A 13,061-nucleotide genomic window follows, 5' to 3' on the forward strand; every position below is an offset into this window, starting at 1 on the left:
TTTTTACTATCACTTGAGTCTCCAATCCCCTCACTTCTTCATACTCTTCCCATTAGCGTCCAAAATCAAAAAGGTCTACGTGTATTCGCTCCCGTGGCTGTATAGCTCTCGATCATGCACTTTTTTGTCTTTATGCGGCATATTTGCCCATGAATTACACATGTAAGAGGTAGAATAGTACCGGAAATAAAAATAGGAGAAATATTGAGAATATACTCTCAAATTAATGACGGTATATGAATGATATAGAGATTCGAATAAGCATTGGTTCGCCACAAGGGGTTATTATAAGGATGCGCGGTCAAAGAGCCGGAGAACCACATGAAGAGAGACGGCGAATTAGATGTTATAGATGTAACTCCCTCTGACGTAGGGTAAACTGATGTCCAGAAAGGCAAGCGGAAGGTCACCCATACATAGCAGCTAACAATCAAAGATCTATAGCAGAAATGCGCGGGAATAATTAAGGGTCAGTTGCACCTGGAGAAGAGATTGGAATAACCGGGACAACCGTTACAAGGAGAATAAAATCAAATAGTTTGCACATAATCAACTTAACAAGAGATGAGAATGTAGCTGGATCCGTCAATGAAACCGAGATAGATAGCCGGCTAATTATCAAGCCAAACGGTTGGGATAGAGAGCTCAGGGAAGTAATGACAGAAAATGAAGAGGTCGGAGAGATAATGGAATTGGATCAGAAGGAATTTTCGAAGACTAGTTGGAATGTTGTCTGACCAATTCGGATTTGGAGGAGATGTTCAGGAGTCTGGGAGATGCTTAGGAGTTATTTTGGTGGGACACGTTATAAGTAAGAAAAAAACCTGACTATTAAATGAATCGTAATAAATAAATAATTGTATTTTTATTATTTTTTTCGTTTATAAATTGTATTTTTTTTTAAGTTGTGGGATTGAATTAAGAGTCGTTTAAAATAAATAAATTTGTATCCACTATAAATAAAAATTCCATTATGATTTAATTTAATAAGAAGGAAAGTATATTATTTGTTAATAGCCAGGTTTTTTTTCTCTTACTTATAATAATTGGCTTTATAAATTGGCCAAGGAAATTCAATCTTTGAACCCAAATTATATTAAAGTGTATTTAAAAATGGATATAACTCATACAAATACTTTTTATCAAAGTGTATCTAGCACAGATACCACATTTTTGTATCTAGATACTTTGACAACTCTGGAAATTATGAACACACGAATAATATTTTATTCCATTTTAAGATCAACATAATATATTGTATTATAAAAAGATAATAATATAATAAATTTTGGATTTGACCGCATCAATAACTTATTTTGATCGGTTATTTTTATTGCATTTATATTATTTTATCCTTCATTTCACTATAATTTCGGATGGATGCTGCAAAATAAATAAATTTTTTAATAGTTTTGCTTTTATGCCAGTAAATTTATATATATGTTGAATTTATTAAAGGTATATAATAATATATAAGATCAAAAATAGTTATACATTTCCTTACACATAAACAATAGCCATTAAAATGAGCTTTAAAAAATATTATACGATAAATTTTTATTTTTTACTTTGCTCTAAATATTCTCCATATTATATTATGTATTTTTAAGATCCTTTTTTTTATAATTTATGATAATATATTGGTTTTATAAAGGTCATTTTACTTCTCTATATATTTTTCAAAAATATATTTATAATAAATATTAATAAAAGATTTCCCAAATATCCCCCCATTAAACGATATCCATATAAATGAAGCGAGTAGCTATCAAATGCCATATAATGTTCCGATCCAGTCCGCACCTTATCTTCTCAATAACGACGCCAAAATTTCACAATACACTTATCACGCTAGTCCCTACGTAAATAGCCAGGCGGTTCCTTACAAATATGATCCCTATTTAACTAATATTAATTATTTTAGTCCCAATTATAATACAGATGTTCTTGACCGCAGACGCGATAATAACTTAAACTCATCTAATTACGCGCAACCGGAAATACCCATATCAAATCCTCATTACAACACTTTTGGGAACGAGAATAATTCTATCAACTCTCAATTCAACACTGCTTATCATATAAACTACCAAAATCATAACCCCAATTATACTCGTTTTTCCTATCCTACCAACAACTCGCCATTTTGCAGAACCAGATCTAATCCCGATTTGCTTAACACTTGCCATTCAATAGTACTCCCCAATTCGTTATTGGGGACGGATGATTTCGATTGTGGGAGTAGGCCCCAGCAGATTTCCAACTTAGATGCCGGCATAAAATATTTTAACAAATTGAAAATCTCCTTGGGTCATGATCAGAATGAATGTATTAAGGATGATAATCATCCAGTCAAACATACCAAAGTTAATTTAATGAAATGATACTACGTCTTTTTTTTCACGCTAGATTATTTTAAATAATGAAGGTAACCAGAGCGGTTTAGACCGCTCCACAATCCTAATTTTTTTAATGAAAAAATCGGCTAACCTTCACTGGTTTTAAATCTAATATGAATTTTATTAACATTATACATTTTTTATTGAACACGCATTCTACTTCTAGAACGGACATTCGTTGTTTTCACCAGATTATCAGCCGAAATATAAAGCGGTGAATATTCAAGATTATTCCTCCTCTTCTACCCTCTCTAATTTTCCGAAAATTGACCGGTCCCTAAAGCCTTATAAACCTTCCAATTCCTCTCTTAAATTGTCGACAAATACCCTCGTGGGTGGAAATCGATATTACGACTCCGTAAACGACCAACACAAAGACCCGGAAAACGTAAATACTGGTTACTTAATAAATCGCGCATCGTCATCCGAAGAGGATTCCCCTTTGAAGTACAAGAATTACCCACCGTTAGAAGCGGATAATGAAGCCACTGAATCTGATCGGCACAAAGATCACGCGGCAGAAGAAATTAATTCGAGGTATATGTTTCTAATTAAATACTAGGTGATCATAATATTTTAAGTTGCATATATGCTTAATTATTTATTTATCAAACTCTTTTAACTTGAGAGGGGAAATGAATATTTTAAAAAAACGATATTCTTTGATAACAAAATGTTATACACACTTTTTTCCCCTCAAAGATCATATTCCTACGAAAACCTTGATACACCAACTTATAGCTCAAGAGTACCAAACTTAACTAACATTAGTAGCCATTCGTTAGCTTCTGCCCAACAAAATAATTATTCCCATTCTATCCCGGTATTCATTTTACAAAATATATTTAGAAGTAGTGATTATTTTAAGAGGCTATGACTATGATTAGCGAGAACGAGAGGGTAGGCCGTGCTTCTGCGAAAACTCTAAGGTCGGGGGGGGGGGGTTTAAATCTAAGATCGCATTAATTTCTATACTTTTCATCGATTGATTGCTATAAGGCTATGAAAAATTGAGTGTATTCCTTCAGGTTCTAATATAATTTCTGCCGCGGGAATGAGAATTATAAGAGGAAATATTTTGATAGAGAAAGGAAATATGAGATAAATATTATTTGGGGGGAATTATAAAATTTTAATTTAATATTCCGCCAGTAAAATATTTAAATTCACCCGCCCTTCCACTCTTTTTGTGCCCCCCTATTGCAGGATTGTATAATAAATTACACATACATATATTTGTAATTTTTTAAATATGTTTTACATAATTTTAACTCATAGAACTATGGTTTGACAGGCATATTGAACACCGGGAACTCTTGTTTCATCAATTCGATCTTGCAAGGCCTATCCCACACTACACCCTTGGCCGAATACTTTGTTAATAAGCGATACCTCAAGCATTTAAATTATAATAAGTTTTTAAAAAATTGTCATACAAAAATTTTTTTGTTATAAGTTCCTTTTTTGAAGATTAGTTTTATTCATTTTACATAATTTTTTATATTTTCATATTGTAAGGAAAAACAAAAAGTTTAACCAATCACAGCAAAGATCATTAGCTGCAGAGTTCGCGGGCGTTGTTGGAGCCCTTTGGAGGGCGGAATATCTTTCCATAAATCCCATCAGTTTTTCTGTAAGGAATGTTCTTTCTTTCCTAATTTATTGTTAATATTTCTTACTTGCCGATAAAAAAAGATTGTAAATAGAAGTTATATTTTGAATTAATTTACTATATATATTTTTTATGTAGCCTTTTGATTAAAATTGTTTATATAATAGATATTTTATGGATTTAGGTATAGGAGCTATTTTTGTAATTAAATTAAGAATATTTGGAAGACTTTTGCAATTACTATATATATTGTACATCCTATTCAGAACACGATGTCGCAATACGCCCCCTTAATAGAGATCGGGACACAGCAGGATAGTCACGAATTATTAACGTTTCTAATAGATGGACTCCACGAGGATTTAAACATAGCCAATACCTCGGTTCTTACTGACACGCAAAATCAAAATAATGAATCTCAAACAAATATGAACATTCCCGATTCTCTCGCCTCATCCAAAGCTTGGAAAGCCTATCGAAAATCTAATGACTCCATTATAGTTGATTTGATGAGTGTAAATTTATAAATTTTTACGTTTTTTTCCTATATTTAATATCATTATAAAATAAATCACTGTAATCGATTTAAGATCGCTGGGTATTTTTTAAAATAAGTTTTTGAATGTATTAAATACTATTATGTAAAGTATAGTATATAGTCAACCTGAGTATTATTTGCAGTGTTTAACCTGGTCTAATAAGGGTTTCATTTCGAGGGTTTTCTGTTCTGATTTCCAACTCTGCTTATAATCATCAGCAATAAGGAAATTTTTTTAAATATAATTTTGAAAACAAAATAAAACGTTATAAAATGAATCAAAAAAATTTGAACAATATTATGCACATAAATAATTCGGATTTTATTTTTTGAACCAGTTTCTATTCGAGTTCCTGGAGATTTTAAAAGGGACTTTGGTTTCGATTCCTATAATTTTTTTAAAAGAAGATCAGGTTCCAGTTCATAGATCTAAGTTGCTGATTTAAACTCTGGTATAATTTAGAATTAAGTTAATCGAGCTTGAAATTTTAATAAACGTGATAGAACTAAGTAAAACATTGATAGAGCGAGACCAATTACCTGAAATATTATGACACGAAGGCCATTCCATGTCAAATCAATCACTATTCGGCCGACCTCTTTAGAATTTTACAAAATTTTATATACAAACTAAAGTTCGTGGACTACATTTGAGTAAAATTTTAGCCTTCTGGCTGTTATACTTTTGAAGATATCTGGGAAAGACGCATAAGAATTGGCCTTTTTATATGCCTGCTTTCACTTAATTAATGATTGATTAAAAATACACGCTTGTAAATTATAAATTTTTTATTAAAATATAGAAATTTTTTGGGCGTTTTTTGCCCAGAACTATTTTTAAATACCGAAAAATGGGTCACTCTTTTGATTAAATTTTAAACAAGTATTACTATTATCATTCTATATGAATACAGAAAAAATTAAAGATTCGCCTTTCGAAATTATAAGTAAAATCGATAAAGCTAGTAAAAAAAGATGGGTAATTTTTTATTCTACAGATGACATATTTTATTTTTTTCGCGTTAAATGATTAATATTGTTTAAATTTTTTAAAGATTCCTTGACCACCTGAGGAGGACTTGATATTTTTAAATTATTTATATAATTGTATATAGGTACTTTTTGTCTCTGATAAATTTGTAATTCATGTAACTATTTTATTTTTTTAAATTTGAATTTTATAAAAACTTGTTTTTAAAAAGTATAGGATTTTACAATTTAATAATTTGATTAAATTGTTTTTTGTTAACAGCTTTCGGATATTTTATAAATAATATATTTTTTAAAAATTGTATTAAAAATTTCATCATAATATACACAAGATATAAAATAGGTTTTATTGATCTAATCTCATGAATTTTTATAATTTTGTTGTTGTTTTTTTTGCAGGGCGAATAAATTAATATTTCTTTAATCAAATGCTAATAACTACCATTTTAGTCATGAAGTTTTATTGCCTTATTTGATTTTTTTTAAAAAGTTTATTTTTTTATTTTCAAATAATTTATAATATTTTCTTAAGGGTCAATTAAAATCGGTAGTTCAATGTCAAAAATGTTCGAAGGAATCAATAACTTTCGATACATTTCAAGGGCTCTCGTTGCCTCTGCCCGCTAATGGCAGATGTACAGTACAAGTATACAAATAATATATTGGTCTTTTCTAGTCTTAATTCATTTTCTTCCCGCTTTAGCATCCTTTTAATTCTTATAAAAGAAGAGAATGAATATGGCATTCTCTTTATCTTGATAATCTATTGAATGAATTAATATATTTTTAAATATATTATTAATAGGATTGTTTGAGGCTTTTTTTATCCCCGGAACCCATTTCAGACTGGCGATGTCCAAATTGCAACAAAAGAACTCGAGCCTGCAAAAAATTATTTCTTTGGAGCATACCTCCCATACTCATTATTCATTTAATGAGGTTACTTTTAAAAATAATATTATAATTTGATTGAGTTAAATAGAAGTAAAAATAAGATTTTTTTAATATTAACTTCAAAAAGTCATTACAAAATAGCATTCTAATATCTAACTGCTATTTGATAAATAAAATTATGAAACACGTGTTAAAATAAATTTTACAAAACAGGTTTAAAAACGAGGGACAAACACACAAAAAAATTACGACTTGCGTCGATTTCCCTTTAAACGGTTTCGATCTCTCTAATTATTGTTCTTCCAGCAGGGAGGATTTAAACGCAGATTACAAGACGCTTTCGGAATACTCGCTCTACGCAATTTCGGTAAAAAATTAGAGAAATAATAAAAAAAAAATTTATAAGGAAACGAAAAGAGCGAACTATACATCTGTTTTAATAAGTAAATCGTATGCCGGATAAACTGTAAACTTCTTTAAGTTAACAAATTACAATTAACAAAAATTAAATTTATTAAAGCTAACAACTATATATGAACAAAAACGTTTTCTTTCTTTAAATGCAAAATTTAATACATTTAAAAATTAATTATCCTTCATTCAAATTAATATTGTTAATGATTTAATCGCAATATATATTTATTTATCCTTTTTTCTTTTTTTCGTCTTTATTATTCAAATTTTATCAACAATCACGACATCATCGATTACGTAAAATGTTGTATAACATTTCTTAATAAAATGGCAACAATATATAAATTACATAATTTATCCACTGCTAAACCGAATTTGGATAAAAGCATTGAAAAATGAAGGTATTAACTATTAACATAGGCATATATTTAAATATTCCTTAATTTTAAGTGATATCGTCCTTGAATTTTCATGCTAAAAATCAGGACTATTATCCTTAAAAGATCAAAAATTCTTTATACAAAATACATTGAATATTATTAAATTTATATGAAGAATAAATCTCTTCAATTTAAAATACAGTAAAACTTGTCTAATTTGTTCTCTTAATAATTTTGGTTTGACATAATTTGACCAAAATTTTATACCAATCAAATTCCTATCCCTCATTTGAGAGGAGAGAGAAATGTTAAATTTGGGTATTCATATCAAAATTTTAATCATAGAAATTGATGTAATTTATTAGATAAATTTATTTACCGATATTTATCATTTATTGAAGGACTAAGACCTTTTTCTTTGCCATTTTCCACCCTTTCTTTTTTGAGCTATGGGATTTCGCCTCATTAGGCAATGTATTAATATTACATCAACAGCTAATACTGTTAGATATTCAAAATTATGTTTTTTTAAAAATTTTGTATATTAACAATTTTATTTTTCATAAAAAACCTTAAATTTTAAAAACAGAATAAAAATTTGCTGTTATAAATAAAAAAATTGCAGTAAGTTTAAATTTTTAATAAAACCAGTGAAATTCTTATTTTTAAGTTTAAGGTCGAAAACACATTTTTTAACATAAATGTTTATCATTTTTCATAAAAAAACCATTAATTTTAATAATAAAATTAATTTACCTAATTAACATATCTTAAAGTAATATTTTCAATATGTGACTATTTTTACAAGTTCTATTCTATATCACCTAGGTTTAGTTTTGTTTCCATAATGAAACGATTTAACCTATAAAACTATGTAAGCCTATTAAATATTTTTATTTAAAATTGTCAAACATTTTTTTATATTTTTGATAAAAAATAATATTTATGAAAGAAGATAAAGATATACAACATTTTTTTGTTTTTATTTTATTAAAGAATCGGATGTTTCCTAAATTTGAAAATAATATTAGGTGTATTATTAAATGGTAGGTCATATAAGCAAACCGAGATCTCGCGATATAAGAAAAAAATTTAAACTAATGCAGATGTTCTAAAATTTAGGTTTTTAAAGCTACTCGAACCAAGCCTAGATACATCTTATCAGATTTTTTTCTTCAATATGATGCTTTAGTAAATTAGAATAGCGTAAAATAAATTGGCTAAATTATATAATTAGGTAAAAAATTAAATTATAAACCGATGCTCATTGTTACTTTAATTCAAAAATTTCAAAGTTTTCTTTTCAAAAGGCTTTTGTGTCTTAATTTCCCTTTTGATTTTTTTTTTCTGAGATGACTTTTTAGACTGCTCAACGATTAAAAAAACGTCTTTAAAATAATCTCCTTTTGCAAAAGAGTAACCTTTATTTTAATAAGTCTATGTTTATAATGATTTAAAGGTTAAATAATATTTCATATATTTATGAGATTTTATTTGCAAGATATAAAATTCAAAAAGATATAATGTAAAAAAATAATTACATAAACATTTTTTATAATAATGTATAGTAAGAAAATAAAGTACCAAGAAAATTCCTTAAGATGGATTTTTTAAAAAATTTTGTAATTTTTTATATAACAAAAATAGCGATTTAATTTACAACAGAATATGAATATATATTTTATAATACAAAATGATATAAATTTAAAATTCATTTAAAAGTTTTTTGATATTTTTGGAAGAAAAAATAAATTACAAAATGAAAGGAAATTTAATATAACCCCATATAATTCATGAAAACATAAAAGTTTATAAAAAAACAGGAAAATATATTTTATATAATGAAAAAAATTATTGGCCTAAAAATATTATATTTTTAACTAATTTATTTCTAATATATATTTAAATTTAAGCTTTCTTTTCTCGCAATGATGAAATACAATGTTTTTATATCTACGAACTATGAGTTTAATTGTTATTTGGAAATGACTAAAAGATCCTAATTCCTGATCTAGCATGCTGTGCCAGATCTGGAAAAATAGACATCAATTATATTAGAAAATATATAATTCTCTCACATAAGGGCAGCTTAAGTTTTATTAAATTCTTGTACAGATACATCTCCTAAAAACATATCTAGAGACAGATACAATTTTTATCATACTTATATACAGGGTTCGCCTACTCTTATTATGAGAGCACAAAAACGTAAACAACATTTTTATATTTTGTTTTCATTCAATTCGAACACCATATAAAAAAATTTAACACATATTTTTATTGTTCTTTAGAATTCTTATATAAAACGAGCATATAATCAAAAAAATTTTTTTACATTAAACTTATAATTTATTCATTAAAAATTAGCGGAATATATATTTAAAAAATTCTAAATAAATTTATTTGCTTAAAATAATTTTGTGCATCAATGGTATTATTTTTAATAATTAATGGGCATCAAAGCTTAGCAAGGATTTATATAAGATAAAAATATCCTTCAGGGTCTTTAACTAACTATAGATTTAATGGGAAAAAATAATATTTAATGTATATTTATATATTTTTTTTATATTTAAGTGTTGTGTTTAATAGTACTATAAAAGAAATATGTTTCTTTTTTGTTTTGTTCCCACTCAAAACAGTATTATACTTTATTTTGTCTTACCCTAATCGTAATTTATAGACAAAGCCTTTTTTTATATTTTATTCACTTAAAACTGGTCCTATCCAGTTTCGAGATTGGCCATTACATGGGAAAAATATTATAACAATACGTCGTAGGTTTTTTTTTTATTGTTGTTTTGTTGGAAAATGTATAGTATATAAAGACCACCTAAAAAGAATTATAGATCATTAAATATTTACGTCTTTTTTAACTATGTTTTATTATTTTAGTCTTAAAGATATTGTAATAGTTTTTTTGGAATACGGTTACCATTTTAGTTTAGATAAATATACGAGTTTCGGCTTAAAATCCAGTTTAATACGATAACAAAAATCCCCGCTAAGTCCGGTACCCCAGTCCTATTCTCCGACAATCTCGGACCCTCGAACTCCGTCGACCCCTCCCCGATGTTGGACTTGACTGTCCAACTATTTCACTGGCTCCCAACGTGCATTCGATAATCTTCCAATCTCGAAACTGGCTAGGGCCAGGTTTAAGTGAATAAAATATAAAAACAGGCTTTGTCTATAAATTACGATTAGGGTAAGACAAAATAAAGCAATATACTGTTTTAAGTGGGAACAAAACAAAAAAGGAACATATTTCTAACAATAAGTTATAATATTTTATATATTTTTTTTTATTATTATTATATTAGTCTAAATATTTTTTAATATATATTTATTTAAATTATATGCTCATATGAAGATAAAATGAATTTTGCATTCTAATATTTTTATTTTTTAGATAAGTTTTAAATAAAAGTATATCAAAATGTAACTAAAAAGTATCTAAAAACAGATAGAGATACCTCTACAATAGTATTTTAGATACGACATTTTTATATCTAGACACTTTAACAACTCTCATAATATTAATTAAAATTATATTTTTAGCTTATTTTCATTAGATTAAAAGTATAGGAAAATTTCAGAATGTAATTATTAATTAAAAATATATAATAAAAATAAATGCTTATATATATTTCAGTAATTATTAATTAGTTATGATAAGATACATCCGTATTTCTTGCACGTCTATTACTATAAAATTTGCTGAACAAAAGGACATTATCCTACAAAAGAGTTATTTTATATATAGGCCATTAAGATATAGCTTGTAAATATTTTATTAATGGAAGAATTTAAAAATCTCCTAAAAACATATTTAATTGATAAATTAAAATATCCAGGATTATGCTAATTTGTGCATGTTAGGTAAAATGATCCTTTTGAAAAATGTGCACTGCAGAGATATGAGCATTTATTTGGCTTAAAAAAAATTTTCTTTTAACTAAATCGGATGGGTCAACCTACTTAAAAACGTTTTATTGTTAATTGGAAATCTAGATAATTAAAAAAGATACCATTTTAATTCAAAGCCACATCCTATTCTATATAATGATGATCAGGAAGAAAAATAATAGAAAAAAATAAGTCAGAATTAGCTTATTAAAATAAATATATAATTGAAATTATTGTTTAATAATTTATTTGTAAATTCTTTTGCAAATGGCCATCAAATGAATAATGTTTTTTTTAACATTATATAATTGGGCGTTGACAGTCAGATCCAAAATCTATTTGATAACAGTTGAATGTTTAATTTAGTTGAAATCAATTATTATTTTGAATCCTTTCACAAATTAAATTTTGAATAGAATCATTATGGAACATTGGATGGGGGTCATTATACAGCCTTTTGTAAAAATCCCTTTGATTTAAAATGGTACAAATACGATGATCAACAAGTCACTCAGATAGATAACGCCGACGTAAGGGTGAGTTGCCTTAAATTTTGTATACATTTGTAAGTTATTTATTCTATAGTTATAGTAGTAGTTTTTATTCTTGATAATTAATCATAATTAAATATTTATCACTTTTATAAGATGTAATTTTAAAAAAATTAGACATCAGCTGCATACATATTATTTTACACATCTTTGGGTACACATATTCCTGACTTTCTAACACAATAAATTATAAACAAGCTAATGAAAGAAGTAATGACACCTAAAGGCTCAAATATATTCCATTAATTTTTATGCGCGCACATAAATAATATTTATATAATAAATTGAAATATAAATAAAGAATAATTATATGCACATGACTTTATTATCATTATATTTGTATTAATAATAATAAATGTTTTGAATTTTAATAAATTTGCTTGGTCAATGATTCAAATTTATTTCACATATATTGAAGAGATGAACTAATCTACTTGGCATCTACTAATCAACGGCTTCTACACCCTCTTAAGTCACTGACGATTTAGCCCCCTCAAAATTTCCCCCCCCCCCCTTCACTCTTGAAAATTATATACACAATACCTCTGAAACCTTAAATAATTGCTATTGCTACAACAAGATAGTATAATATTAATTTATTTACATACATAAATTATATATAAATATGAAACAAAATTATATTGCATGAAAAAGGAATATAATGATAATATCGCATAATAAAAATAAGACGATTATGACTACCTATGGATTAATTATATATCAAGGATAAATTTTATTTCTTACAAAATATTCAAGATTATAAAAAAATTTAAAAAACGTATTGTAAATAAAATACATAAATTATTAACACTATACTAATTAATATATGAGATCACCAAGTTTAATAATTGCAAAATGTAATAATATAAATTTTATTCCATACGTGACTGAAATTAATAGTAAATATCAATATTATTCAATTACGCCCTCCTGAGAATTTGAATTTTACTGGCGATCCTGCCTCTTATCACGTCTTGATATAAGTCACTGCTAAAAATAAGAGGTCTGTGTGGTGTTTATCATGTTTACAATAAGAAAATAAATATCCATATATACTTTTACAAAATCGTTTATCTATTTAATCTATTACAATAAATTGTAGCTTAAAATTAACAAAATACAATTTATATTAATACATTAAAGTTCTCCCCACTACAAATTGAATTCATCATGATAACGTAATGGGAGTTTCGAAACTTTTTTTAAGAGTTGTATTTCCATTATGTTCTGCACTGTCCAAATCCTCAGTCATTGTTATGGGTATTTCCTTAGCTTATACATGAGCATCCCTCAGTTGGTCGGCATTGCTTGTTTTTAACAATACCCTCAGATTCAATATCATACAATATAGCACTTTATTATTGAACCACTGTC

At 26.9% G+C, this 13,061-nt stretch overlaps 1 protein-coding gene across 1 annotated transcript in view; it reads left to right on the top strand.

Moving 5' to 3' along the window:
- Positions 1–12,248, top strand: part of LOC135929493 (homeobox-like protein HDP1) — a 53,731-nt gene extending 41,483 nt beyond the window's left edge. The window contains exons 13-23 of the mRNA XM_065466103.1: positions 1,714–2,366; positions 2,566–2,936; positions 3,102–3,222; positions 3,678–3,814; positions 3,918–4,032; positions 4,278–4,526; positions 6,072–6,185; positions 6,345–6,478; positions 6,647–6,800; positions 11,553–11,672; positions 11,805–12,248. Of these exons, the coding sequence (XP_065322175.1) occupies positions 1,714–2,366; positions 2,566–2,936; positions 3,102–3,222; positions 3,678–3,814; positions 3,918–4,032; positions 4,278–4,526; positions 6,072–6,185; positions 6,345–6,478; positions 6,647–6,800; positions 11,553–11,672; positions 11,805–11,873 (2,237 nt within the window). The 3' untranslated portion in view covers positions 11,874–12,248. The remainder of the gene's footprint in view (positions 1–1,713; positions 2,367–2,565; positions 2,937–3,101; positions 3,223–3,677; positions 3,815–3,917; positions 4,033–4,277; positions 4,527–6,071; positions 6,186–6,344; positions 6,479–6,646; positions 6,801–11,552; positions 11,673–11,804) is intronic.
- The last annotated feature ends 813 nt before the right edge of the window (positions 12,249–13,061 follow it).

This window comes from Gordionus sp. m RMFG-2023, chromosome 1 (genome assembly GCF_954871325.1).
Source record: "Gordionus sp. m RMFG-2023 chromosome 1, tfGorSpeb1-WG-v2, whole genome shotgun sequence".
NCBI lineage: Eukaryota > Metazoa > Nematomorpha > Gordioida > Chordodea > Parachordodidae > Gordionus > Gordionus sp. m RMFG-2023.